Source organism: Denticeps clupeoides, chromosome 1 (assembly GCF_900700375.1).
Source record: "Denticeps clupeoides chromosome 1, fDenClu1.1, whole genome shotgun sequence".
Lineage (NCBI taxonomy): Eukaryota > Metazoa > Chordata > Actinopteri > Clupeiformes > Denticipitidae > Denticeps > Denticeps clupeoides.
In genome coordinates this window covers 17,441,520-17,468,908 of record NC_041707.1, presented here as the reverse complement: position 1 = coordinate 17,468,908, position 27,389 = coordinate 17,441,520, and the positions used below count along the sequence as shown (strand labels likewise).

At 41.1% G+C, this 27,389-nt stretch overlaps 1 protein-coding gene across 1 annotated transcript; it reads right to left on the bottom strand.

Annotated features, from left to right (window-relative positions):
- Positions 1–847: 847 nt before the first annotated feature.
- On the bottom strand, positions 848–25,690 carry ghra (growth hormone receptor a). Its single transcript, XM_028975054.1, has 9 exons — positions 25,471–25,690; positions 18,031–18,147; positions 7,788–7,914; positions 6,401–6,564; positions 6,068–6,246; positions 5,598–5,751; positions 5,418–5,502; positions 5,159–5,228; positions 848–3,619 (listed from the first exon to the last, which is right to left on the bottom strand). Exons 2-9 carry the CDS (start codon positions 18,131–18,133, stop codon positions 2,627–2,629), a joined length of 1,875 nt encoding a protein of 624 aa, XP_028830887.1. The 5' UTR covers positions 18,134–18,147; positions 25,471–25,690; the 3' UTR covers positions 848–2,626.
- Positions 25,691–27,389: the final 1,699 nt, after the last annotated feature.

Below are 27,389 nucleotides of genomic sequence, written 5' to 3'. Positions count from 1 at the left end.
GCTTATTTGTACATGGAACCTTTTATATTATACAGTCGACTTATAGTACAGGCCAAAAGTCTGGACACACCTTCTCATTTAATGTGTTTTCTTTATTTTCATGACCATTTACGTTGGTAGATTCTCACTGAAGGTATCAAAACTATGAATGAACACATGTGGAGTTATGTACTTAACAAAAAAGGTGAGATAACTGAAAACATGTTTTATATTCTAGTTTCTTCTAAATATCCACCCTTTGCTCTGATTACTGCTTTGCACACTCTTGGCATTCTCTCGATGAGCTTCAAGAGGTCGTCACCTGAAATGGTTTTCCAACAGTCTTGAAGGAGTTCCCAGAGGTGTTTAGCACTTGTTGGCCCCTTTGCCTTCACTCTGCGGTCCAGCTCACCCCAAACCATCTCGATTGGGTTCAGGTCCGGTGACTGTGGAGGCCAGGTCTCCACTTTTTGAAAAGTACATAACTCCACATGTGTTCATTTATAGTTTTGATGCCTTCAGTGAGAATCTACCAATGTAAATGGTCACGAAAATAAAGAAAACACATTGAATGAGAAGGTGTGTCCAAACTTTTGGCCTGTACTGTATTGTCTGTGTTTTGAACTGTCCACTTTCTTCAGTGACAATGTAAATTTCCCACTTGTGGAACTAATAAATATAGATATCTTATGATATCGATATTGAATGCACTTCATCCACATAATATTTCTATAAATTTTGCCATGTTTTTTTTTTCCCGTTTTGCGCCTGGGCATCAAACACACTGTACATTATAAGCTGAAATAAGTGTGTAATAGTTGACTTGTTAGTCTGTACACAAATAAAACACCAAACAACAAAACAAGACTGCGGTCAAAGCTTCATTTTTTCGAGATATTTCTATACATATTTCTCTTTGTATTTATATACACTGAAGACAATCTACACAATAGAGCAGAAAGAAAACAAAAACTATAAAAGCAGCAGATTTTCAAGTAACATATGATCTAAATTACACCACAACAAGAGCTTGATTAAGACAATTCTGTCTGAACGTAGACATGCCGGTTTTATCCGCATCCACAGCAGCAGTCGGTTTCAGCCCATCTGCACTTGTATAAGGCATCTTTGTTAAAATGTAGTAAATATGGCACATTGCTCAGCTTGTAATACATTCTGCACATAACATATTTCTCATATACAGGTATAATGGTGGGCTGTACGTCGTCTGTATGAATATAGATGGGTTATTTACCCAGTACATGCTTGCAGCAGCTTCGTATGTCATTCCATTTCCCAGCCGTCTAGCTTATCCCATCTAGCTTATTCATGAAGTCCCCACTGCTGATGAGTCCAGAAATGCAAACAGCTTAAATGCAGCTGGCATGGGCTCTACCAACTTTTAAAGCTTTTAAAACACACAGACTATATAAAACATAGCTAGTAGCTCCGAAACTATGGCAACAGTATCATATCATAACACAATGAAAATCATCACAAAGCGACGTTATCAAGGCAAGTGTGTGTTTCTGTGCCTTTTAGAAAAGTCAACTCTGTACATTTGCTGAAATATTACAAATGCTAAATTATCTGGATACTTCATGTGGGGGAAAAAAGTGTTTTTCATGGAAAACACAGGTGCACTATATTAAAGTTCTGTGTACTACACACAAAAACAGTGAATATCCAGTTCAAATCCCAGCTATTCCGAAGCAATATTGGAAAGGACACTTTTCCCCATATAAAAGGCTGTAGTAAACATAGAATGGGTCTTGCCGTAAAATATTCTGGCATGTGCATTCTCCGTACCATAAAACACTTTTTTTTTTAAAAAACATCTAATTCAAAATATAGGCCCAATTCAATCAGGCTACCACTTAGCATGCATATAGGTCAATCCCGATGTGTCAAAACACCAGATTATGCTACTGGAACCCTCCAGACGATAAGCATTTCATTACCTTCTCCACAATAGTAAATACATTTACATGTAAGATTAAGACAAAAGTTTTCATATATAAGGGAAAAATGATTGGCATTACAACTGCTTTGTTTGCAATTCTTATGGCACTTTTGTAGTGTACATTATATCACTAAATTGTTCATTTTTTAAATAGCAGACTATAGCAACTATAAAAATGTGTTCATGCTGGCATTTTTCTGGTAGACTCCTTAGCTCCCTGTTTTATTTAGCCAAGCTGGTGTGTGCTGAACAATTGGCGTGTTTCAACAAATCATCAATCTATGCAAATTACATAAGTAATGTGCTATTTCTTGTAACCGTGCTCTTGTTATCCAACTCTGAAAAGCTTAGATGAAAACAAGATATTGTGACACTGAGCATGAAACCAAGAAAGCTTATTCCTGTATGGCAAGGTAAATATCCACTTTTGATGCATAAAGGCCAGTATTAAGTTTGTCTATATGCTTGACAAGCTTGGCACTCTGTACATCTGAGTGTGATTTCCCCAAAGGTCAAATAAAAAACCTGGCTGGCTGTAAGCTAGGCTCCGTCCACACAACAAGGGAATCCCTCTCCCAGACTGCAGAGTCTGCAGCATTTAGTCCCAGGACCACTACTGTCATTCCCATCTGCCTTTGTGACTTTGGTGTCCAGCAGCGTGGTAAAAAGCACTGGGCATTGGGCTCAGGGGTTGAGGTTGCCCAGCAGCTCTGGTGTGAGGTAGCCCTGGGTCATGGGGACCATGGTTGTCAGCGTAGGCAGGTGTTTAGGGGGGTTTGGCTGCTGCACCAGAGGAGGGCAGGTTGGGTTGAGCAGCAGGCTGTGCTGAGAGTCTACTTCTTGGACCACTGTGTAGTCCGACATGACCTGTGCACTCAGGGGAGCTTTTGTGAGGAGGTGAGGGCTCTGATACTCCTCGACAGCATGGGCAGAAGATGGGAAAAGGCCTTGATCCCTTTGGTTCTCGACGGATGGAGACACCAGGGTCTGGCAGGAACCCTGATTTGGAGAGATCTCAGAGCTCAGAGACCTCGCACAGCTTTCTGTTGTGTAGCCTCCATCTGGGCTCACCACCAGCATCTGGAAATTTAGCAACTCCTTCATGTTCTCTTCATAATCATCTTTTCTATCCTGTTTTATGCCATTCTTCTTGTTCTCCTCCTTTTCTGCTCTCTCCAGCATACTGCTTGGAGGCTGGCCTGGGGACAGCACCACTGTGCCAGTGGGGGTCACATCACTCACTTGGGCATAGAAGTCCATGTTGGCCCAGATAGGGGTGTGGTTGGGGTGAGTGTGGGCTGGAGGCTGGATCTGGAGGGGGATTCCTGGGCTAGCTGAGGATAAGCCGCTCCAGGTAGTTAGAGGGGGGTCAGCACTTGCCTTGTCTTTGTGTGCAGGGGGCAGCAGGGTGGCTGTGAGCAGGATCTCAGCGTCTGCCGCCAGGTCAGGATCATAGCAGCTGGCCCGGCCCGAGTCGTCGTCTTTGATGCACAAAGTGTGAGACGAGCCCAGCTGCCGGAGGCCCAGGAGCCGCTGTGTGTCTGAGCCATCGCCCTTCTCTGCGGCCTCATCCACATCCAGCTCAATGAACTCGACCCATGAGTCCTCCGGGAACATGTTGGGTTTATACATGTGCTGACTGCTTAAGATAGAGTTCAACTCATCCCTGTTTCCTTTCTGTGTGAGGGGAGAAAGTTTGTGAGCCAAGAGAAGGTGACAGTAGATTAGTGGGCAACACACTTGCCAGAAAACAACAAAGTCACAGGTTCAAACCCCACTTACTACCATTCTGTCTCTGAGTAAGACACTTAACACTGAGTTGCTCCAGGGGGATTGTCCCCATCACTACTGATTGTAAATTGACATAAGGATATCTTCTACATGCCAAAAATGTAAGATAATAGTAGTAATGCCTATGATTACATGCCTACATTTCTTTGTATTTTAAAGTATTAGAATCTCAAATTGTATATTGCTATTAAAACAATGTAAATGCTGGGCATCTCTCAATTTAGTACACACAAACATAATTATGGGGATAATTACTAACAAGACAGCAACCAGTCAACTTGTTGAGAAAAAAACTAAAGGCACATGGCCTGAAAATATAGGGTCTCCGTAGGGCTGAAATATGTCATTATTTATGCCTTTGAATGATACTAGGTAATATTCTTAGAATTTGAGATACTTTAAAGTTTTTTCACAATATTTTCATTTAAAAAATTGTGTCAGGATTGGCTCCAGGTGAGCTTGCCAGCTGGGGTCAATCGATCCAGACAACTGTTAAAAGTCTGTGACTCCGCCCCTTCTGCAGCAGCGACATTTTGGTGAACTCTGGTGCGAACCTGGTAACTTATGTACGTGTATAGTTTGAGTTCTTGCGTTCAATCGCAACATGCCTGTGGGCTAGTTTTTGTTCTCCGCGTTATTCCCCCTGTTTTCGGCCATCGCGCCATTGTTTATTTATTATTTAATAAAATCCTTATTCCCAGAATGTCCCACCTCAGCGCTTCCTTCCCCCTGCAGCTCGCCATCGTGACCCAATGAGACCTTTGATACCACCGCCATTACATTACAAACCATACCTTCTATAATTTCAAACATTTTCATTATAAGACATGCTTCTGGTTTTAAAACCAGAGCGTTGCTTTGAAAATCACTGACATCTCAGGGGTATAAATATATCTACGTGGTACCTGAATGCCCTTTCAGCTTTTAAGCAAGCATTCTGTACTGAATGGGACCTGCAGGACTGTTTACACAGTCCTGGGGGATGTGGTGATGGCAATGTTCGGTCGATGACTGTCTCAGGGGATCACGCAAATCTGAACGATCACATTTTCTTCGAACAGCCTTTCCTGGAGCTTAATATGAACCTATAAAAACTGATGTTTTTTTTAATTGATTTAAATAAAAGAATCTTGTTTTTAGAGGAAAACATTCACTTTGGTTCAACATTTCCTTAGTTTCATAAATGGTTTGACCTCCCAAAATAATTTTATACACTAGCCATGCTAATTTTTTTCCACATTAATGTAATACCCAACATTTGTTTAGTTCCTCATGACAGTGTTACTAACAAGGTTTATTTTTAATAACTGTAATTATAATAAATTACAATACATAATGAAGCCACTCGTGAATATCTCCCGAAGGATGAATTGCATGCATGTGTTTAAACACGCAGAAAAGCACGCAAAAACAAAAACAAATTACCTTAAACAGTTCAGGGTCGATCCCTTTGATTTTGGGTGCTGGAACTGGTGGTAGCAGTATCACCATTAGCCTTCAAGAAATAAACAGTGACTACTTCAGTGGTAGTGACTTCTAAAGACACCAGGGAATTCTAAACTTGTCTTCAAATTAGTTCTCACATAATAACATACACTGCACCATGACTAATATTCAAAGCTGAATAACTATTCATGGCTGAATGCAAAAATATGAAAATATAATTGAGAAAGATCATTGTTACCTCTGTTGCTGGCTGAAAAGTATGAGAAGGATTGCAAGTCCTACAACTCCAAAGATGAGGATAAGAGGCACAAGGAAGGATGTTTCTGTTAACAAAACATGTTTATTAGAAAAAAACCACATAAATTATAAAATTATTTATACACATATGTATTATCAACCAATGCATAATCCCTCTCACCTTTACTGGGTATCTGATGGACATGCACTAATATAGTGTTGCTGAACTCTCCAAATTTGCTGTAGGTCCGCATTTTGCATCTCACACGAAATTCATACTCTTGGTCTGTACGAAGCCCATACACTGACTGTTGAGTGCCACTTTCCAGGTCAAGCTGAAAGGAAAGGAAAACTGCATAAAGCAAAAAACAGCAACATTTCACATTTTTAGTATGTGGCTGTCTATGAGCTGTGATCCTAAAATGCTTTGAAGAGCAACTGAAAAAATATGACAGTTAACCAAGCATAGGTTAACACATATTACATACGTAACTTCAAACATTAGCTTTCCTTTTGATCCTGAAGAACTACTGTACATGGCAAGGAATCATAAACACCTAAAACAATCTTGTGTTGATTATGATACAGTGGTTACCAAATGCAATAGAAAGAGAATTTATTAATCTCAGTGTACATTACACATTGACGCACCATGTCCCATTGTGAGGCGTTCCTTCTCCTGTACTGCACCTGGTACGACAGGCTCATCCAACCAATGTCCGTGGAGGCAGAGCGTGGAGGCTCCCAGTTCAGCAGTATGTCAAAATGCAGCCCAGACAGGCTCACATTTAGAATTGTCCAGTTCAACGCCACTGGGGGGTCTGGTTTCACTGAATGCAACATATGACATAATTAGTATAGGTCTACATCTTTCTGTAGTTATATAAGATTATGGACCATACCCAGTTATAATTAACAGCTCATTTACTCATTAATTTGTATTTATTGCAGAATAACATATTTCAGACTTCTGAGTTTGATCACCTATGTTCTCAACAGAGAAACATTTATGGCTGTAGGTGATGTTATCCTCTGGAGAATGCAGTTCTATGCAGTAGGGATACCAGATCTTGGTGTAGTTTCTGCTGAAGTGGCACTCATTCAGACTCAGGTAGTGTGGACATTCCTTCCATTCTCTGGACAAGGAGCTGTGGGTGGTACAATCATGAACATCTATTTTAATTCTTTAAAAAGTTAAAAGCAATTGGGGTTTCAAGATATTTGCATTTAAACATAAATCAAAGAAAATGTAAAGAAATAAAGACCTAGCCCCGGCCCATCCTGAAACATGATTCCTCACATGGCAGTACCCTAAACTCAGTCAACATTGGCATTATTCTTCCATTTACATCTGAAGATGTCAGTTAATGTTGGATATTTAATCATAACCCAACCATAAAAGAAAAATTCCGAAGCCAAATTCTGCATTTGGTGAATGATGGGTGTAGTCATGGTGATGATACGTGTGGGACCAGTGCCACATACACTGTTACTGTGATGCCCAGGTGCCTTGGGGCTCAGCCAGATGGCACCCTTTCATATGAGTGTTTGGTCCTTATCACTCGCTGGTGCCATTCATTAAGCTAGGATGATCAGCACCCTTCAAATGTTCACCAGCAGGACACACATGTTGTGCTGTTTTTGAGTTGGCCAATGGACAGTTTTATTTTTTAAAGATATAACATTTTTCACAGTTTTGAGTGAGGCATTACAGTTACACTTAGTAGGAAAATGAAATTACTGTCTAGGTAGCACTGCAGTAGTGCCTTAAGGTATTGATTTAGGTCAATATTATTTTTAAGTTCTGACCTGTCTAGTGCCCACATACTGTACTGTACTACGCCCATAATGCATCCAGGTCTTCCATGATACTACAACAGCAGGTCAGATGCTGTACCTTTTAAACATTTCACGTTAAGAGCGAACAGGTTTCTATGAAACAGAACCATTAGTAGCTGGCAAAATGGCATAGCTATCAAATGGAGGGTATGCAATCACCAAAGCACTAGGAAAACAGCCACTACATCTCTTTCTTTTTCAAGCCAATTAGTCCCATTTCCTCTGTATGTTGTGGAGACAGGAGCATCAGCTTAGCTCATTAGTAAAGATAACCGTGTCAGCGGGGCTGCCCAGGAGCTACTTAGACTCTAGAGTCCAAGTTATTAGTCACTGCTGGCAGCAGCACAGAGACCATGTTCCCCCAATCATGCTGCTAACGTCCTGCAGCTCTCCCTGTCTAGCCATTCATGTAGTAGATTTATATACAAATTGAAAAAGTGAGGCAAAATACCAAAATGCACGGCGTCTACCCTCCTCCCTTATTATGTACAGTTTTTGTGTGTGTGTGTGTTGTTTTTTTATTAATCCTTACGTCATCTGGTAAAAGAGCTTCAGGGCTCCAGGCTCAGAGAGGTTCTGAAAGTTTCCGGCAGTCCACCAACAGTTGAAGGTCTCCAGATCTCGGGAGACACAGTCTGTCAAATGGGGTCTCTCCGTGTCTGAACAGAAAGGAAGGTCAATATGGGTGTAAGAAAAAGCAAACTGGACTTTGGACTTCTATCTCTCATTAATATATTCAGTAAAGTTTAATATCAGCGGGTATTAAACCAGATCCATCGAAGAAAAACCTTACTGGTCAACCAGCTTAATTTTTCCTAAAAGGAATTCTTTGTTTACTAAATGTAACAGTTAATGGGTTATTGGGCATGCATGCATTAATGTAACTTTTAATTAAAAAAATATATTTTGATATTAAAATAAAAAATATTAGCATAAATCCTTTATGCAAATGTAGCCATCAGACCTTATGGCACATAGCTACCAAAGGTTTGCAGACTTTACTCGATTTTGGGAGAATTTACATTCTGGAGCTCCTTTTCATATTGATGAAGCTGTCGCACACAGAAAATATTACCTTATCTAAGGGTGCAGCTCAGAATGTGTGATCTGAAATGAGTTTCTTCCTCCTAATCCCTTCTCCTTCCCAAGCGCATAGTGCCCAGACTTTCCATTGCCTTCCATCCTGCACAGCCATAAATAAGCAGATGGGATTGATCCACCTCTCTGCTCCCTAGCAGCTCAGATAAATCATGGGGGCAGGCAGGAGGCAAGTCTCCATGAGTGCCTCACCGAAACTGAAGCTGTGCAGAGATACATACACAAGACCTAAATCTTGAACAAGGCCTTGATGCATTCTGCTGTTTCGGTCACTGAAGAAACAAAAAATTGGGATGGAGCAGTGACAGTGACATTTGTAGAACAACAGCAGAATCTGCGAGACTCCGTGGGTATGTTGGAGTGACTGCATTGTTGGAAAAAGTGAGATATTGTGAGAACAGTATGACTGCAATGACAATAACCAAAAACAACGCCATCAGGTATATGTAGTAATATCATTACTGAAGCCGCAGTAGGAATACCTGCAATTTTAGAATTGTGACTACAATTTTAGAAATGGCTACTAATAATATCATGAATTTGGTAATAAAAGCTAGATTCACATTGGGCCTATGGATGTACTTATATGTATACTGCAAATTTTGTGACAATCACATCACATGCAACCGGATGGTAGAAATATTCACTTATTTCACGCACTTGGTATATTTATGGAACTAGAGCAGGTCATTCTAATTAATTATTTGAGAAAACTTTCTGGCTATGTCATGATACTTATCGGTCCCTCCAGGAATTTGCTATGTTGCAATCGTAACCATTAATACAAATTCAGCCATCAGCGCGAACTATATGCGTTTTGCACTTTTGCAATTTTGACCTATCGCAGAATTTCCCAAATTTTGCATCCCTCAAACGCAATCAGTTTGACTTCCGTGTTACTGAACATACAAGTGTGACAGGAATGCTGCTCATTAACCCACAAAAATTCCACGGATTGTTCTGCATTAAACTATTTTTGCATGTCCCTTTTCCTTGTAATGTGCTTACCGGGTGGTCAAAAGTGTGACCATCACCCTAATGGAGTCTCAATTATTACAGCAGTTTCACAGCAGCCTACCCCAGACAAAAACAATACAACTTTTTTTTAAAGTTGCCGCAAATTCAGGCATTTTAGATTGCAACAATCACAAACATTTATCATGAAATCCTGGAGGTACTGACTTGTGATTATTGATTTAGATGCTGTTATCTGTGTCATATAAGGAAGCACCACTAGGCCATGATAGAGTTTAAATTTTACATAAAAGCAAATTGAATTGCATATAAATCATGCATTTTTAAAAATGTTAAAAGGAATATACTGGTACAATAATCAGTATATCAAAATTTTGTCAGGACTAAATCATTGTTGATTGTGCCACAGCAGTCCAGTCAGTTGCTGTGTTGGTTTTTCTGCATTAACTTGTGAAATGAAAGCTTTGGACATTTTGTGGTGAAGCAATGACATACATAACAGCTTTAAGGCGCATGACAAACCATGGTTCTGTAAACGCCACGTACCAGCTGCAGTGATCCCTTCACTCTGCTGCCATTGACACAGACGGATGGAGTGAAAAGTTTTCATAACCCCAGAAGGCTATCAGCTTGATTCTAATCATTACGCAAACAATGGCTTGGCCAGTTTTCCAGAGTTTGTGAAATTTTAAGTTCAAATATTTAAAGTGCTGTCCTTTTCCATCTGTGCCGTTGCGCAAACACCATTTATCACTCAAACTAGGCTGCACACAGAAATATTTGCCCTTTAGGGTACTGGGGTCTTAGTATGGCACATACTATGTTTCAGATCCTGATGTCTAGCATACATCCTGCTGCAATTCTGTGAAGGGCTGCAATACACCTTCACAATTCCAGACAAGGAAAACTGTATATATCCTTCCAGTTCTTCATTGTGGAACTCCTAACAATTAATCCTTTGCATGCAGGAAAAGCAGAACATAAACGTGTCTTGAAAAAAAACACCTGGCTTACTTGAGGAGGGTCAAGTAAGCAGGAAACCATGAGAAATGGCAGATGAGAGAATATTTACTTTAGAGGTGGACAAACTGTTTTATCAACCAGACATTTCAGAATTTCCCAACAGAAACATCACCAGGACCAAGTCAGATAAAAGAAGCTAGTTTTTGAATTGCTGTGCTGCATACAGTCACACTAAACGAATATGAAGAAATATGCACATATGTATGCTCTGATTAGCAGCACTACTGGCAAGAGTTAACTTTTTATTGGTCCAAACTGTTTCATGATATGATTTGTTAATAGCGAGGACTTATTTATAAAAAAAAAAAAAGTTTTGGTTTTTGCATTTTTTGAAAAGTTTTTAGCTTTGTTTTTTTTTGTAACATTATATTAAATTAATTATATTTTATGTATACACGCTCACCACAACAAAAATTAGGACATAAATACCTATACAGATATTTAAATTTTCATCTGATGCAATTATATCAATCAATCACGGTGACGGTCACATGAATGTTTCAACACCCTATACCAATCGGGGGTACTATTGCAAATCTGCTAACTACAAATTAGAAATTTTTATTTAATTTAAAGGCATCCAACTTTTATCAAAGAGGATGACAGAGAAGTTTTGAAACTTGAAAAGTTTGAAAGCTGTGTTACTTGCTTGTCCACTCCAGCACCGCTAAACACGTGTGGTGGCTGAAAAGTGCCCTCTATGTCTATGTCTGGGACTATCTCATAATAGAACACAGAAGGGGTGGACAGAAAGGGTTCAGGGAAGAGGTGAGACAGACCTGATGTCCTGTTCTGTAGCCAAGATGATGCCAAAATGATCAAGCACTGTTGGCATTTTAACCAAGGGGGTCAATGGCCTGTATTCCCACCCCCACCCTGCCCCGCAAATTCTGAGTCATATATGTACTGTGTATTCAGAAATTCTAAAAGAAATTAGAAACCAGTATTGCATAACCACAGGACACCTACACCCCTTTTGGTGAACTTGGTTGTCTATTCATCCAGCTATTTATTGAGTTTGTAACAAATGTAATTCACACACGATGGCATGTCCAAGTTATGGGCATAAGTGAGCATAAGCTCACCAAAGGAATAAAGTTCAAGGGGATGCCATTTATGTCATTATTTTTCATCAACGTTCTTTCATCCTTTACGGGAACAATTCACTTTTAAAAAAGGGGGAAACGTAAGTAAGAAATAAATTTACTTAGACATTTATTACAACTTTCACTGTCTAAATGGCTGTACATAGAACAGACTGTACGTATAACAGACTGACTGACTAGAAGGCTTTTCTGCCTAGTTTTAAGGTGTGGGGTAAAGCAGCACATTAAGAATACTCTCAGAATCTAAAAAGGCTTGTGTAAACAAAAATGTCTTGAGCTTACTTAGCAGCACTACTTACTAACACCCCCTTTGGCAAGGATCTCAGCTTGTAAACACTTTCTGGCCTGGATTCTCGGACCGCCTTGCCCCTCTGCTGAGATCTAGCCACGGACCTTCAGTGACGTTCAGGCCAGGGGACTGTGAGAGCCCCAGCTTGCGGCACTCTTGAGGTATTTCTTAGTAGATGGTGAGGTGTGTTTCCAATAATCTGTTCGCTATTTTTAACTGCAGATCTGACGTTCGCTTCCAGAATTTGCTGGTACAAGCCCAAAATATGAGCAGTCCTCCACTTTGAATACATGCTGGTAAATTTTATTTGACTTGTTTCTTAATAACGTTGCAAATTGAGGAAACCGCTACCTGAAAATGTCATGCTAGCTTCTTGTCGCCTCAACTGCTTTGTGGACGTCAATTTTTCTGTTTTTCAGAATGCTTTCAGGCTGCTTAGAGGAAACGACATGAGAACTCAAATTATACTTTTTTTTCCCTGAGCAGATGCTTTCAGCACAAAGTCAGCTGCTAAGACACTAAGGAATGCACACGTAGACAAAAATGACTGAACCTGACACAGAAAGACAGAAATGTACATACATGCCCAGGCACATGCTGATTACTGTGCACACAGACACACACGTACATTAACACAACAGGGGAAACTCCCCTTACTAAAGGGAATAAAACGAAAACTAATGGTCAGCAAGTGACAGCCTATGAGGCTTCAAACCCAAACCAAATATGCTCAGAGTATAACACACACACACACACCAACTAAAACTGAAAAACTGATTACATATTGGCCAAATACACAAATGTGGACCCACCAAACAAACAGACACCTTTTTATGCCCTAGTAGGAACTGTGGAGAATCATTGTATGTACTTTTTCTGTGATGTTTTATTATTTAATGGTGCAATGTGCAAGATTTACTAAATGAGGGTCATGGCCTATGCAAACCCAAAGCATGCTGCACACCATTCACGCTCCATTCCCTCACACACTCATACCTAAAGACAATTTAGAGTTGCCAATTCATCCTTTGGATGGCGGAGGAAACTGGAAACCGCCAAGATGGGGAGAGCATGCAAACTCTGCACATACAAGACCGGAGCCACAATTCAAACTCACAATTGCTATTAAGTGTCAAGAAACCCTGCAGCCATGAATGCAATAGTAGATGAAAAGGCATGCTTACAATAGCCCAGTCTCACTTTTTTATTGGGTATCGCTGCCCGGTATGGACGAGTATTGGACAGAAAACTCGATACTTCTACTAAGGAGTGCATCCGTGCATCCTTACATAATGCCACTGTGAGCTTCAAAAAATGCAAAAAATTGTGTCAAATAGTGTCAAATTTGGATAGACCTTAGAAAACTCTTGGTGTATGGTCTCTGTATCTATCACAGCAAATATTTAACACAATGCACTCACAAAGCAAGGCCCATCATTGCAATCTGTCTTTGAAAGCACATGAAAAGCCTAAAACCAACTGAATAAGATGTATGTATGAATAACAGAGGCCCTGTAGGTGAGGGCTCCGCTCCAGAAATGACCCTGCATGAGCTGGAGGGTTCCCATTTAACAGCTTGGGAACGTCTCCAAATATGACAGGCTGCTGAGCCAGCATTTGAGTGGCAGTGGGAGCAAGTGGCCTTTCAATGACTATAGCTGTTCTGTCCCAGTTTCCCACACCCAAAAATGGACCTCTGAAAACAGTAGGGCACTTCAATTTTAATCTATTTAATATAAATTACATTAAAAGTACCCTTGTGGCTGAGTAAACTGATGATGTATGTGTATGTATGATGGCAATAATAATATGGTTCAGATATTGAATTGCTTGTCTTTGCTGTAATTACAGACTGAAGCCATCTGACTGCCTCTCCTGCTTCTTTGTCGCTTCCTCAAACTGTGCTCTGAAGATCAGTCTGTCAAAGTACTTTCAGCGCTTTGTTGAAAGGAAAAGGATAAAGCTTCCTTTGACTGCAGAGAAACCTTTTCAGGCAGTCTTCCCTTTGATGGACTGTGCGGACAAATGTGGGGTTCCTGTTTTAACACGAATTGCCTACTTGCCACCTTTACATTGGCTGAGGGTTATGAGGGATGGATGACTATTGAAACAGTCCTACATTTTAGCTACGGGCAAAGCCTCTGGATAGGCTTTATTCCATTATTTGTTTAGAAAAGTAATATCAGTTTAGTGCTGAGACAGGGAATTGTTCACGCATGCAGGCTGTGACAAGGGCCATGTATCAGGTGCAGAAGGGGGCAAGCAGAGACTGGTACTGATTCAGTGAAACTGTTCAGCATGCTTTCGAATTAGTCCAGTTTTCCCGATGCTTATGTCTTCAAATGATGTTCTAACAAGGAGTGGGGACATTGTGGAATGAAGCCACAGCCTCTTCGTTTTTTTACAACTAAGCTTGTATCGTGGTCTGGAGGCTTCATGTAGGTTTTCCGCATGCTAGCATTTCATTTTGCTCCAGAATGTGGAATCAGTGCTGTTAGTCAGCAAATGGTTTCCTTTGAATACATTTCAGGCCTGTTCTTTCATCCTAGAATGGTTCTCAGTAAAAGTCTGCGTTCAGGCAGCAGCGATTATCAAGTATGAGCCACAGCTCTAGAAGGTGATATTACTGGACAGTTGAGATGGCATTTTAAAGTGTTGTCAACTTGAACTTCTTAAGGAACACTAGCACTACCTTGTTTTAGATGTAGCCCACATTCCATCTGGCATTTTCAACCCATATCGCCTTTGCAGAACAAACATTGTCGGCCTTCGCTTACATAACGTGCCTGGGAGTGTAAACCTCTGGTCCAGAACAGAGCTGAAATAATCTCCAGCTGCATGGAGACGACTCCACCACACACACACACACACACACACACATAAGCAAACACACACCCGGCTGTGCATCCATAAGGAAACTGGGTGTACCCTCAAAAGCAGACCAAAACCAGAGAACGTTCTAGAGAGAGAATGTAGCAGGAATATTTCCAGCATAATCACCATGCCCTTAAAAATTACAAAAAAAGTCTAAACTTGTCCTGACACTTGAAATGGCTTGTTTTGCGGAGATGTTTCAGCAATCCAATCATGTGCTAAAAACGAATGAATCACGGCAATATGCTATAGCAACATGTGTTAATATGAAATGTTTACTGCTAAAGCGTGCTCAGAGGCAATAAAACCACAAAGCACAAAGAGGCGAGTGTGTTTGCCGAAACGATCAGCAGCTGTTCTCTAAGTACAGACGTTGGGTGGCTCGCTACGCCCCGGCCAATCAGCACGTCTGAGACGCCAGTTACACGTTCTGCCTACAGTGAGTGGTTCCATAAATGGCATATATTCAGTATGAAAAGGGCCCTTTTACATTAACAATTCCATTTGGGCACTTATCGGTTTATTCCCCCCAAGTAATAGTTTAAAAGGACACTAAGACATTTCACATTGTCACTGCACCACAACGACATCAGTCTGCAATACAGTGCACTGTAGCTGACAAGATGAGGGTTTTACAGCCTGAACACTGATGGTACCAGACAGCTTAAATGTTCCCTCATCTCTGTTCATTATAGCTCACAGGTCACTAATGCACATTCAAGGTGTTCTTGTAAATGCCTGTCAGTCAATGGCATCCCACTATCTAACTGCTAAATCACATCAATCGCCTAAATCACATCACTGAACGCTGAGATTTGTCAAACACGGTACGTCTAGGTGCAACTTTTGTATCGCCTGTGGTTATTTGTCTTGTTGCTTCACCGGCATTCCGTGATCCCTGGTCCCAACATCACTCATAGTAATCCTACTCAGGATTAGACATTGGATGAATGGATTTTAGAATTCAATTTTTATTCTATTTTTTGTAAGTACAATTAAACATCACAAACTGTCTTTGCTTCACTTAAGCTCTTCATCTGACAGCTAATTCTTCTATTTAAACGCATGTCTTTAGAATGAAAAGTGCTTTATGAAATCTCAGTGCAAAGAGAAAATGGCCTCACTAAATTATCTCCCACCTTTTTCTCTGACAATAATTATAGCTACAAGCTGGCCCCACAATTTTTGCACATAGAGACAGATTTTACTCCTTTTTATAAGATCTTATAAGGTCATAATGCAACACTATGCAGTGCTTAAAATGAAAACTGCATGCTCTATTCCTCTTTTGGTTTAGAATTAAAGCAGCAGGTTTAATAAATACTACATCAGTGCAGTCATATACATTCATTATTCGAAACCCCAATAATAAAATTACCCCAAACACCTAAGGAACAATTTAACAGCCATTAATTAAACTTTTTATTCACATAGCAAACTAGCTGCTGTTTCCAAATAAACTTGAAATCTAAATCTTACAGCCACTTATCAATTCAGACCAACTGTTACTCTAAGTTAACAAAGGCAGCAGGAGACATCGCAGCTTTCGCAACTCATATAAATATAAAATATAAATATCTAAATATTCACTGCAATTGAATTTTATCACTATGTGTTAATTATATATATTAATCATTTCCCATAGAAGGGAAGATAATTGTTCTGTGATTGTATAGTGTCAAATTTTGAATAAGTGAGAGCAGTGGAGAGATGAGGTATGTGATGCTTTCATTAACCAGCACTCTCGCTGTATGACTCACAGTGGTAATAACGTAGAACGACATCAGTTCACTGAGGCCATAGTAAAAAATAGCACCTGCTTTACTGCTAAATGAATCATATGATATTTCTCAGCATAATCGGCTGTGTTATGGTCCATGCTCCAACACTACAGCATTTATCAGAGCGACTTACGATCAGTAGTTACAAGGGCAGTCACCCTGGAGACACTAAGGGTTAAGTGTCTTGCTGAGGGACACAATGGTAGTAAGTGGGGTTTGAACTTGTGACTTTGTGGTTGTGTTACCCACTAGTCTACTAGCACCCCAAACTAATGTCACATGAAATTACAGTTTCAATTACAATTCATGCATCATGCATAAAAGGTTTGTTGAGAATAATCAAATTAATGACTCAATTTATTATTATCAAAACTCAAGATTCAAAATTGTGAAAATATATCACTGGGTGTAAGAAAAATGTACACGGTGTCATGTTTTTCACAGAACGCTTTGTAGTTTGATGAGTAGATGTGGTCAGACCAGCCAACCACAATGCCAGTCATAACTGTGTCCCACAAAAATAAATTGGGCCAGAATTGATTTATAGACAGTAATTTCCGTCCTGAAAATGTTGTTTTAAGTCAGTTTGTTTGTCTCATCTCCTTTATCTTTCCAACTTCCCACAGTGCTTTCAGGTCACATGGCATGATGGGTTTAATTGTTTTCTTATATTTTAAATCATATTATTTCATAACATTACAGTTGAATAATGCACTTTTCCATCCTCCATCAAAGCATTATTGCAAAATATAAATGATGTATGGACATATACACGTCTTCTGTTATTACTTGCAAATAAATAAACAGTGTGCCATCCATATCCTCTGAGAATAATGCTAAACAAAGATAGATAGATAGATAGATAGATAGATAGATAGATAGATAGATAGATAGATAGATAGATAGATAGATAGACATAAATCTACACACACACAATCTTTACTATTCAGTGCGACTTGTTTAAACAGCTTATTTTTTTGTATAGTAGCCTTTGGTACTGATGCCAGTCACACACACAAAACACCAAATCTTGTCCCTGAACTTTGTTTTATCAAAGTCATTTATTTGCCATCAATATTATTATTGATTTTAGCATTCTCTGGCCAGACAAATGCCACATGTTAAGTTTACACAGTAATGGACCTTCTCACTGTGTGTACTATGATTATGACAGCTAGTTTGCACACACTCTGCTAAGCATATTTTATGTGGTGTGCAGATGAAAGAGAATAACAGCCATCATGATGCTATGCAACTAATCTGTAATAAAAAAGTATAGAAGCTGTACCAAGATCGAAAATGTTATTTAAGTGGTGAATTTGAAGAGGTGGGAAGTGAAGGTGCAGGTGTTCCTTGAGCTATATACTAAAACTCAAGCTCGCAGAGTAAAGGGGCCGTAATATTTACTTGCATCGGTGGATCCAATGAGTGTTCCACCTGCTCGGTTGAAACCACATCCTGGTCTGGACCCTGGAATTCTCATCTTAGAACTGCACAGCTACAGGTTTAAGCTGAAGTAAACTGGCTGCTCTGTGCACAGCGTGACTCCACGACACTGGCAGAAACATTATATGCAACGGTTCCGCGTATGGCCGCCGCGGTGCAATCAGCGGAGTCGGCGGTACGTACCTTGCTCTGTGTCGTCAAGGCTGAACGCTGACACGCTTCTCCCTCGGCCGGACAGCAGCATGCTGATGTGGAGGAGGCAGAGGAACGGGAAGCGGTCTGCCATTGCTCCTCCGTCCGCTGTGGAAGAGACAGGAGCGGGGGGATTCGTTAGCGCGGCTTGGTTCCCTTCTGACGTGACATTTCCCCCGTGAAATACTGAGCCAATATCCGCCCCTCCAACACTGTCTAACTCAACCCCCACCTTTAGCGTAATCTGTGCACACAAACTGCCTGCCGTTTATTCCCGAGTGTCTGACCTGAAACCCTAGACTGGACAGGCCATAACTAACGCCTGTGCCCATTCCGTGCATACTACGGCCAGAGCAGCAACGATTTCGGTATTTTTTTTTACATGTGTGACTTAAGCAAATGCTTAGAAATACGTCTACTTCTTAATTCTAATTAAAGTTGGATCTGTAATTCATTTTCAATTTTAATGCAATTGCTATCTATCCAGGCGACGTTTAAAGGATCGTGAAAATATATTTTAGATTTCCTCAGAACTTGACAAAAAAGATTGTCATCATGGGTGTACGCAGCCCCCGTCTCTCCAGGAGGGAAAGCGCCAGATCAGAGGTTAATTGCCAAAGCAACAAGTGGCCACGTCCACACCTCATGCCGGCCATCAGTCATGGCCGTTTTTAAGAGATCAGAAGACAGTTCACGGGCAGATCTATGGATAGACCAGACCGTGGATGTGTGAGCAGATCCACTGTGTACCCCATCCTCCCAAGGACTCTCAAACCAGGCGGTTTTCCAAAACACTGGGTCACGGTGGTGCTGCCACAAACGGGACACTGGTGGGGTTCACGTACAGCTAAATATACCTGCTCTATCTTTACCCATTGTGTACCACAGGTCCTTCTGGTAGGACAAGAGGGAAATAAAGGGAACGAATAAAGTTATGCATCAATCCCATTCAACAATCTCCATTTGGAAAGGAACACCCTCCAGAAAACTTTCTTTTTATTGTCAGATGATTCCACATGTTGCAGCAGAACACTTTTTTTGTACAGAAGTTTAAGAGAGCCTGGGGTCAAATTCTTTGAAGTGTTTGACACTAACACAATGATACGAAAATGACATGGGAAGCGTCATATTTCTGTATGTGAGTTCGAGGTCCGTTGCTTCAATCTGGAACACTGCAATGCTGTTTACTCGGAAAAAGCAGCGGTTTCAGAATTATGTGGCAGCATCGTCCAGGGGTGCGAAGGAACGTGTCCAAATGCTGAATCATTTTTCCATGGGACGCAAAACACAGCTTCAGATCATCCCCAAAACCAACAAATTACACATCACACAAAGCCAAGAGTCTGTACTTTTCTCCCAATCAATCAAAGTACAGCATCACAACTGCCAAGTAGTGAAAACAGGAAAAAAAAAAAAACGTTCTGGCAGAACCAAGGTTCTACTTAGAATACACGTCTGCATTGCAGATCTTTACTGGCTCTGGCATCAACGATCTATAAAGCATGATGATGGGGAAAAGATGTGCTCTGCAGCGGTAATTAGAGTCTTAATCTAAAAGTTGCACGCTTGTGGTTTCTTTGGCCTTGTGCAGAGCACAAGTGCACAGAACGGCGCGGCAGCATGAGCTTTCATCTGCAGCCCACTCAACAAAAACATCATACTTATGCCGTGAAAACAGGCTGGAGGGCACAAGCGCATTGTCTGGATTCCCCTGTGACGTGGCGCAGTGGCAGGGAAGAGGTGCAGAAACATTAACAGGCCTCAGGGACGACGGAGTTGTTGAGATAAGCGCCCTGGATTAAAGGTCCCATGACATGAACATTTCACTTTTTGAGACTATTTAACATTAATACGACCTGTCTGTGGCCCTGCAGTGGCTAGAACGTGTGATTGGTGTAAAGAGTGCTTTGGTCATTCTGCTTCACTCTTCAGAGAGCGGCAGCTCAGATCTGAAATTTGTCCCCTTATGTTGTCATACCTCCAGTTTCTCATACTTTGCCCGCCCAGAGAATTTAGCACCCCTCCCCTAAAAAGGAACTATACCGACCATCATGGCTTGCAAACGTGTGAAGCATTGCAGTTGCTCAGTGATTGGACTTAAAATGACGCACAATTAAATTTTTTGTTCCATCACGTGAGACTGAAGAAGTGAAAGTGAAGTGATTTTCATTGTGAAACACTGCAGCACAGCACACGGTGACATGACAAAATGTGTCCTCTGCTTTTAACCATCACCCTTGGTGAGCAGTGGGCAGCCATGACGGGTGCCCAGTGTGTGGGGACGGTGCTTTGCTCAGTGGCACCTCAGTGGTACCTTGGCGGATCGGGATTCAAATCGGATCGGCAACCTTCTGATTACGGGGTCAGTGAACCAGTGAAGAACCAGACACTTCCTGTCTGTGCTAAACCCTTACAGCATTTATCAGATGCAGCCGGAGTGTCTTGCTCAGGGACACAATGGTAGTAAGTGGGATTTGAACCTGGGTCTTCTGGTTCATAGGCGAGTGTCTTACCTACTAGGCTACTACCACACAACAAAATGTTGTGGTTTGTGAATGGTGTTGACATCATTTCCGCAAATGCCCGCTCACTTCTATAGGCCGCTGTCCTCCTCACCCCTCCTCTCTCCTCCTCATTTGCATTTAAACTACAGACACCAAAACTGCACGTCCCGGGGAAATCTCATTGTGGGACTGGCTAAAAGTGGCTGTAATTCTGCACCAACACTGAAGTTCAGAAATAGAGTTCAGATACAGTATTATGGGACCACTGAGACCATATAAAAACAAAAAAAAATCATAATAGGGGACCTTTAAAATACAGAGAGCCACACACAGAACGCAACTAGATTGGTGATGTGGGTTATTGTGGAGAGATAAGAACTGCACACATTTATGCACATGTTCGCATGTTCAAATTTTTTTATATAACTTTTTACAGAAATCCATCCAGCCCCACCTCCTGGCTGGAAGGACACAAAGCATGATTGATCTTTCAGATAATAATCATATATCTTGTAGCATTTTCATATTATGATGACAGTCCTATACTGTCAAATACTGCCAAGTCAACTGAGCTGTAAATCAAAGCTTTTAATTTAATATAGCATACTAAGGTGGAATATAGCGTACCAATGTGCGCTGTAAATCCTGCCACCCTCTGTTCTTTTTCACCAGAACTGTATCTCCCTTTTGAGAATTATCACAATGAAAAATTATTCATAGGAAATAAAATTTAGGATCATATACATGGTATGTACTCTGTTTATTTATTTTAAATAAGGCTGTTGAGACAGCGATCAAGTGATGTATGATGTTAACCTGAATGATGCAAACAGTTATGGAAATGGAGGTTTATTCTCATAGTCACATGCTATGAAGGCCTTCTTATATCAACCTTAATAATATTTAATAATATTTCATATCACATATCCAGATTTTAGAGATTCTTTCCTTTTCATGATCCTGAGAATTTTTTAACAATTGTACAAAAGAGGAACTGCCAAGAGGAGCTTAATTATTTTAAAATATAGTCATTGAAACAACTAAATACCAACAAATCACCTAAAATGAACAGTCTCCTGTTCTTGCAGAAACATGAGGTGAAATGGAATGAGTGACCTCCCCCGTGTCCCACACCCAGTGTCCTGTAAGCAGAGCAGTGTGGATACACTGCTGCCCTCAACTCCCCCGTAGTCTGAGGCTGTGCAGAGGTTTGGCCGACCCGAGACAGGAGGGGCATTTTGGGGGACCACAGTGCAGTTCGGCTGCTGCACAGGGCCTGCTTTGTCCACATGCTTCTTTTCAGGGCGGAGCCAAGACTCCCCCTTTGCCTCATTGGCTGAGCACTCCCATGGGTTCTCCTCATGGGGGAGCGTGATCTCTTTCTACAGCCCTGGACAGTGACCTTTACACGTTATACCCTGCACAGGCCCCTCTCAGGCCTGGCATCAGCTTCAGCCTCCATAGCGAGAGATGATATCCACGACCATTACATTTAGCTTCCACAGCCTGCAACAACCACTGCATGTCCTTCACCTTTCAACCTTCAGGCCTACATCCTCTATGAAGCACAGAGTGGGCTTTACCTGTCTTTATCTATTACATAAAATATCGGTTTCAAAAAATGTCTAACAAAATGGAAACATGACTGTCACCAAATTCAGGCATACTTTTTTTCTGCTCAAATTTAAGTCATAAAATGTTTTTGCAAAATTTACTTCAGAATTTTGAAAATGACATTATGAATCTAAGATCTGAGTATCAGTGCATTCAACTCAAACTAATGTTTTGAACAGAACAGAATGTTCTGAACAGAATGCACAGTGAATAGAGGTGCCACTGAAACATCTTAAACATGGACAAACAGCATTTCATTTAAAAAAATCCCACATGAAACAAGGTCAATTGCAGCTAATACATGATTTGCACACTGTTGGAACAGATGTTCAATATTCTCTAACAGATATTTACATATTCTCGAAGTGCAGTCCACATCAAAACAAATGTAATATATTTAATATTTAATGAAAAATCTAACGAAAAGGTATCAACTTTCAAGACACATCTTTCAAACATCTGAATAGTCAATATTCTTGAATTGTGACGATCATACGATCAAAATCAAAGTGCTGAGTGGACAAAATGTTTTGGTTCCAGAATTGACGTTCATCTACTCCATTTTATCACATAAATCCATACCTCATAGCTATTAAAGAGTGAAGATCTACCCACGCAAAACTCATTTCTGCCCTGCCACCAAGACGGAGCTCGCCTGGAGCTCTCTGTAATCCAGCTGTGGGAGGATGAATTTAACCGGAGACTTCAGAGCAGACAGGGAGCCAAAGCTGCACTTTGAGTCGTGCCAAGACAGCAAACATCCACAGAAACAAATGCTGTCTGGATTTTACTCCACCATCTACCTCCTGCTTTAAAAGAACCTGTTCATAACCTGAATATGTGGAATGCACATTTAATTAAACCCATAATTATGTTGGGATTTACCTATGAGACTATCTCATATCTGACTGTGGGTGGTAGCATTAGTGGAACAGGCCACTATATTAGGGATGAGGACGGGCAGTGTAGCATTACAAGTCTACTGGTACTCAAAACAGAACACATAGCATAGCTTTGCTGCCTACACTTCAAACCATAAAATAATCTCAAGTAGTCAGATTACATTTGCAGTTTCCATTGTTTTACCCAAATAATCAAATAAGCACAATTCGGCAATTTGTGTATCTTTTAAATCCATCATTTATATCTATAAGCATATTCATACAATGCCACAGAAATGTCACAGGTTAATTTGGCTAAAATGTAGTCTGATCCTGCAGTAACTGTGCAATCCTGTAAATCCATTCATTGTACTTGATACAGTACAGTACAACTGTAAACCACTAAAGCAAGAGTGAAATTTTTCAAATTCATTTCCATGACTCAGCAAGACTTGGCAGGAAGAGTGTAACATTACAAGCACGGCACAGTGTGTGTCATGCCTCATGTTAATTACAGCCCTACTGCATGCTTGTGCGCTATGAAGCAAGCTGCAGTGTGTGGCCGCGTGTAGGTTAAAAGTGTTGTTAAAAGTGCAGCGGTGTTCATATGAATTATGGTGCAGCCTGTACGCTTCCAACTCGCTGCAGCTGAGTAGTGCATGCAGAGTGCAGCATCTTGTGGTAATTGCGGTGCTATATTTACCACGCCGGTGCTAGGCCAGAATGGGAATTTCACATGGATGCACCGCTGACCACTGCTAAGTGAATCTAGGCTACACAAAGGTTACACAAGATCTCTGGGGTTGCACAACATGTCCTGAGCCGGTAAAGGAAAAAAAAGTATTCATTTTTGCTTTTTGCAATTAGTGAAAAAATAAATTGTGGCAGTGGCGTTTGGCCAAGAGACAGTTCGCTTTGTGATGGGACGCCGTACTGACCCCCGATCGTCTGTCCTGCTCTTATTTCAGTGAGAGAGTGCCTCGGCAACGCGGTCCCAATCACTCACCAACAGGCAGGCCGACACACAGCGGACCTTTCCCTTTCTCTCTCTCACTTTCAATCTACAGAACAAAACCAGAGGTGCTCTCGCTTCTGTGTTTGGAAGAGGCTGGAGAAAATAAAATGCTTAGAGCTCCTGTTTTTAAAGCACTGTGTCTGCGTGCGTGTACGCTTTCCACGAGCTGACACAAGATTCTCCACGCAATGATACACAGCGCCTCAATAGTAACCTCTGCCCTTTCAAGTTAAATCAAGTTCAAGCAGCATTTCACTTTAATTCCATTCCTCTTTACTTCTTTTGCTGCTTGTTTTCTTGCCATGCACCCTAGTCCAAATAATAAATGATTGTTCACCTTTTGCGCTTTATGAGGTCTGCACAGTCAGTAGAATATTATTGAACGATACTGCATGTTTTAGAGGTGTGTTGGTGTATATTGAACATAAGCACCCCAATGTGGCATCTGTATTCAGCAATGAATGGAATTCTTCCTTAAGTCAGGTTGTGTTTTTTAACTTGAAGTATTCATTTTAAAAATGAACAATAAGCAATTTCCTTCGCTTCAAAAAACAATCTGGCTTACCAGGTCAATATGAGGGTGAAGTGACTGTCATAGTGATACACTGCAGCACAGCACACGTTGTGCACAATGAAATGCGTCGTCTTGCTTTTAACCAAACATCCTTAATGAGCAGTGGGCAGCCATGACAGGCGCCCGGGGGAGAAGGGTGTGGGGACGGTGCTTTGCTCAGTGGCACCTTGGCTGTTTGGGATTCGAACCGGCAACCTTCTGTTTACGGGGACGATTCCTACACCGCTAGGCCACCCACTGACCCCCAATAATACGTGATCATAACAGCAATCTGCAATAGATTGCACCCCTGCCTTGTTGAAAGGTGTGTTGAAACGCAATTACATGTTATCCCCACCCTCCTGAAGAATTAACATTATTAATTAAACCTTCGCAGTCGAGATGGAAAAGTGAACGGTGCTGTATAAAACCACTTGTGGTCCTGTTTATTTCCGTATTTATCATTTTGATATAAAATGTTATATATTACGACGCAGTTTATTAATCTTTAAAGTAAGTGGCTGGACCCCCCTTTTCTAGTTGACTTTTCCCCACATATTTACGTATTTGAGTGTGTGAGCGGAATGTGTGGCAAGACTTGGTGCATGAATAAGAAGGAAAAAAATCACAGTAACAATAATTATTATTATTCTATTGTCAAACTAGGCTGCAGGAACGAGGACATTCAACGTTCTCGCACTTTTTCTTCTACTCATAATGAGACAGAAAGCCTGGTTTTTCCCCGGCGGACGTTACTCGGGACGGATTGAGGTGCTGGAGCGCGGCGGTGGCCGCATGGCCGGGCTGTGCAGCGGGACTTGAACGCCAGATGCGGAGAGAAGGAGCTGCGGAATAAAAACTCACGGGTTCCAGCTTCTACTCCTCACTGCTGCTCCATCTGTCAGGGTCGGACGCTCCACCAACAAAAAATAAAAAAAGAAAGAAAGAAAAGAAAGAAAGAAAGAAAATTCCGTGCGCGAAAGTAGGACGAGGAGCGCGGACCGGTCACCGGAACATGTCCTCCGTGGTAAAAAGTCCCCGAGCGCTCGCCACATTTGTCGGCCACTGCTGCCGGGTTGCAGGTTTTATCGGTCTGCACCCAGCGCGACCGGGGGCTCCGCCGTCATTCGGCGGGGCGGCGCCCCCTACCGGCAGAAATCCGCGCCCTCCGCTCGGGGGGCTACCGTGACACATATTCTCTAAGTGCAGTCCACATCAAAACAAATGACTTTGAAATAAATCTAAATATACATAATAGATGGTTAACCTGTCACATGACCTGGCTGTTTTAATGCACTGCTAAATTAATATAAGATATGACTCTCCAAATAATATGATATCACACTGGTGCCTAGTTTTGGGTGTGTCCTGCACACTCATGTATTTTTAACCATCAGCCCCTTCGCCAAAAGTCCATGACAGCGTCTGTGCAATGAAAGCTAAATGAAGACTAAATTCTCCTTATAGTCCTGTATGCACCTTATCAGTATCACATACAGGAGCAAGGACAGAATGACAAGAAATGCAATTATTTATTGCCAAAGGTAAAATAGCAGGGCCTCTTTTGGTTTGCAGTATTTTGTTGTCACCGTCTCCTTTCTCCCTCGATTCATATCGGGTACGTTAACCTTATCAGTAATTCCAATCACAGAGAAGCAAAATCTGTGTAACCGAGCCAACCAGATGTTTGGCCCTAGTGCCCCAGCGCTGACAATTCTTCAGTGTGATGAGATTTCCTTTCACCACTAAAGTAGAACGAAAACATCTCGTATTTTTTGCTTCTATGAATGCATAACAGAGTCCAGTAATAAAGTCTAAGTGACAAAAACACAGACAATAAACAAAACTGCTCTGTGTCAGTCAAACACTGAGAACCTTTGATAAGCTGTGCATTGAACTTTCCTGTCCATTCATTATCTCAGTCTTATAAAATAGTGACCCATGCACTAATCTATGGGTGAAGTTAATTACTATGCTGGTTAGTAACTATGAATGATCAAAAGCATTGGGGCTGTGCTGTACAGTACATTTGGCTGTCATAAATTAATGCTCAATTGACAACAACTGGGGCAGAGGACACCATTAATATTACTAATAAAATGCACAGACTGCTTTTCATCAACCTACTCCCTGCAATGAGGTGTTAGTAAAGTAGCGTGACACACATTTGCCTATGAACCAGAAGATGACCACAAAGCATTAGGTTCAAACCCCACTTACTACCAAGACACTTAACACTAAACAAGACACTTTACCCTGGGTTGTTCCTGTAAATATTGATTGTAAGTCACTCTGGATAAATCAGCTAAATTCTATAAATGTAAATGTTAATGCAACACAGTAAGACAATAGAGGGATTACACAATATAAAAAATTCTCACCACAGGAGCCCCTTGTCCAATGTCTCAGAGTTTTAGTTCTTTTTGTTAATTTTCAGAATGAAGCCTGCTACTTCAGAGTGAATGGCACTGGACTGGGTTGCACTGGGCTGATTTCTGTGCCCTTTGTTACTGCTTGGAGAAGAATTGGGTCTGGAGGTTGAAATAGCGACCCTATGCACCCACAGTGCACTGAACTCAGCTCAGTCTGCTTTAGCGTGGTCAGTTCAGACCAAAGGTAGTTATGATGCTGGACAAAGAACCTCTGGCGCAGCCAGTCTTGTCAATATTATGTAATATGTAAATGTTATAATAGTGTTAAATTAAGCAATGGCGGGCATCCATCAAATGGCTTTAATTTGAAAGGGTCATAACTTAGTGGAACTTTTTAGACTGTGACTTACA

Bases quoted from the DNA above. Each gene is read 5' to 3' on its own strand.
- ghra (XM_028975054.1), bottom strand. From the start codon at position 18,133: ATGGCAGACCGCTTCCCGTTCCTCTGCCTCCTCCACATCAGCATGCTG. The intron at 7,915-18,030 runs GTACGTACCGCC...CTTTCTGTTCAG, and splicing joins CCTTGACGACACAGAGCAAG to ACACGGAGAGACCCCATTTG. The intron at 5,229-5,417 runs GTAACAATGATC...TATTTCTTGAAG, and splicing joins CTTTTCAGCCAGCAACAGAG to GCTAATGGTGATACTGCTAC.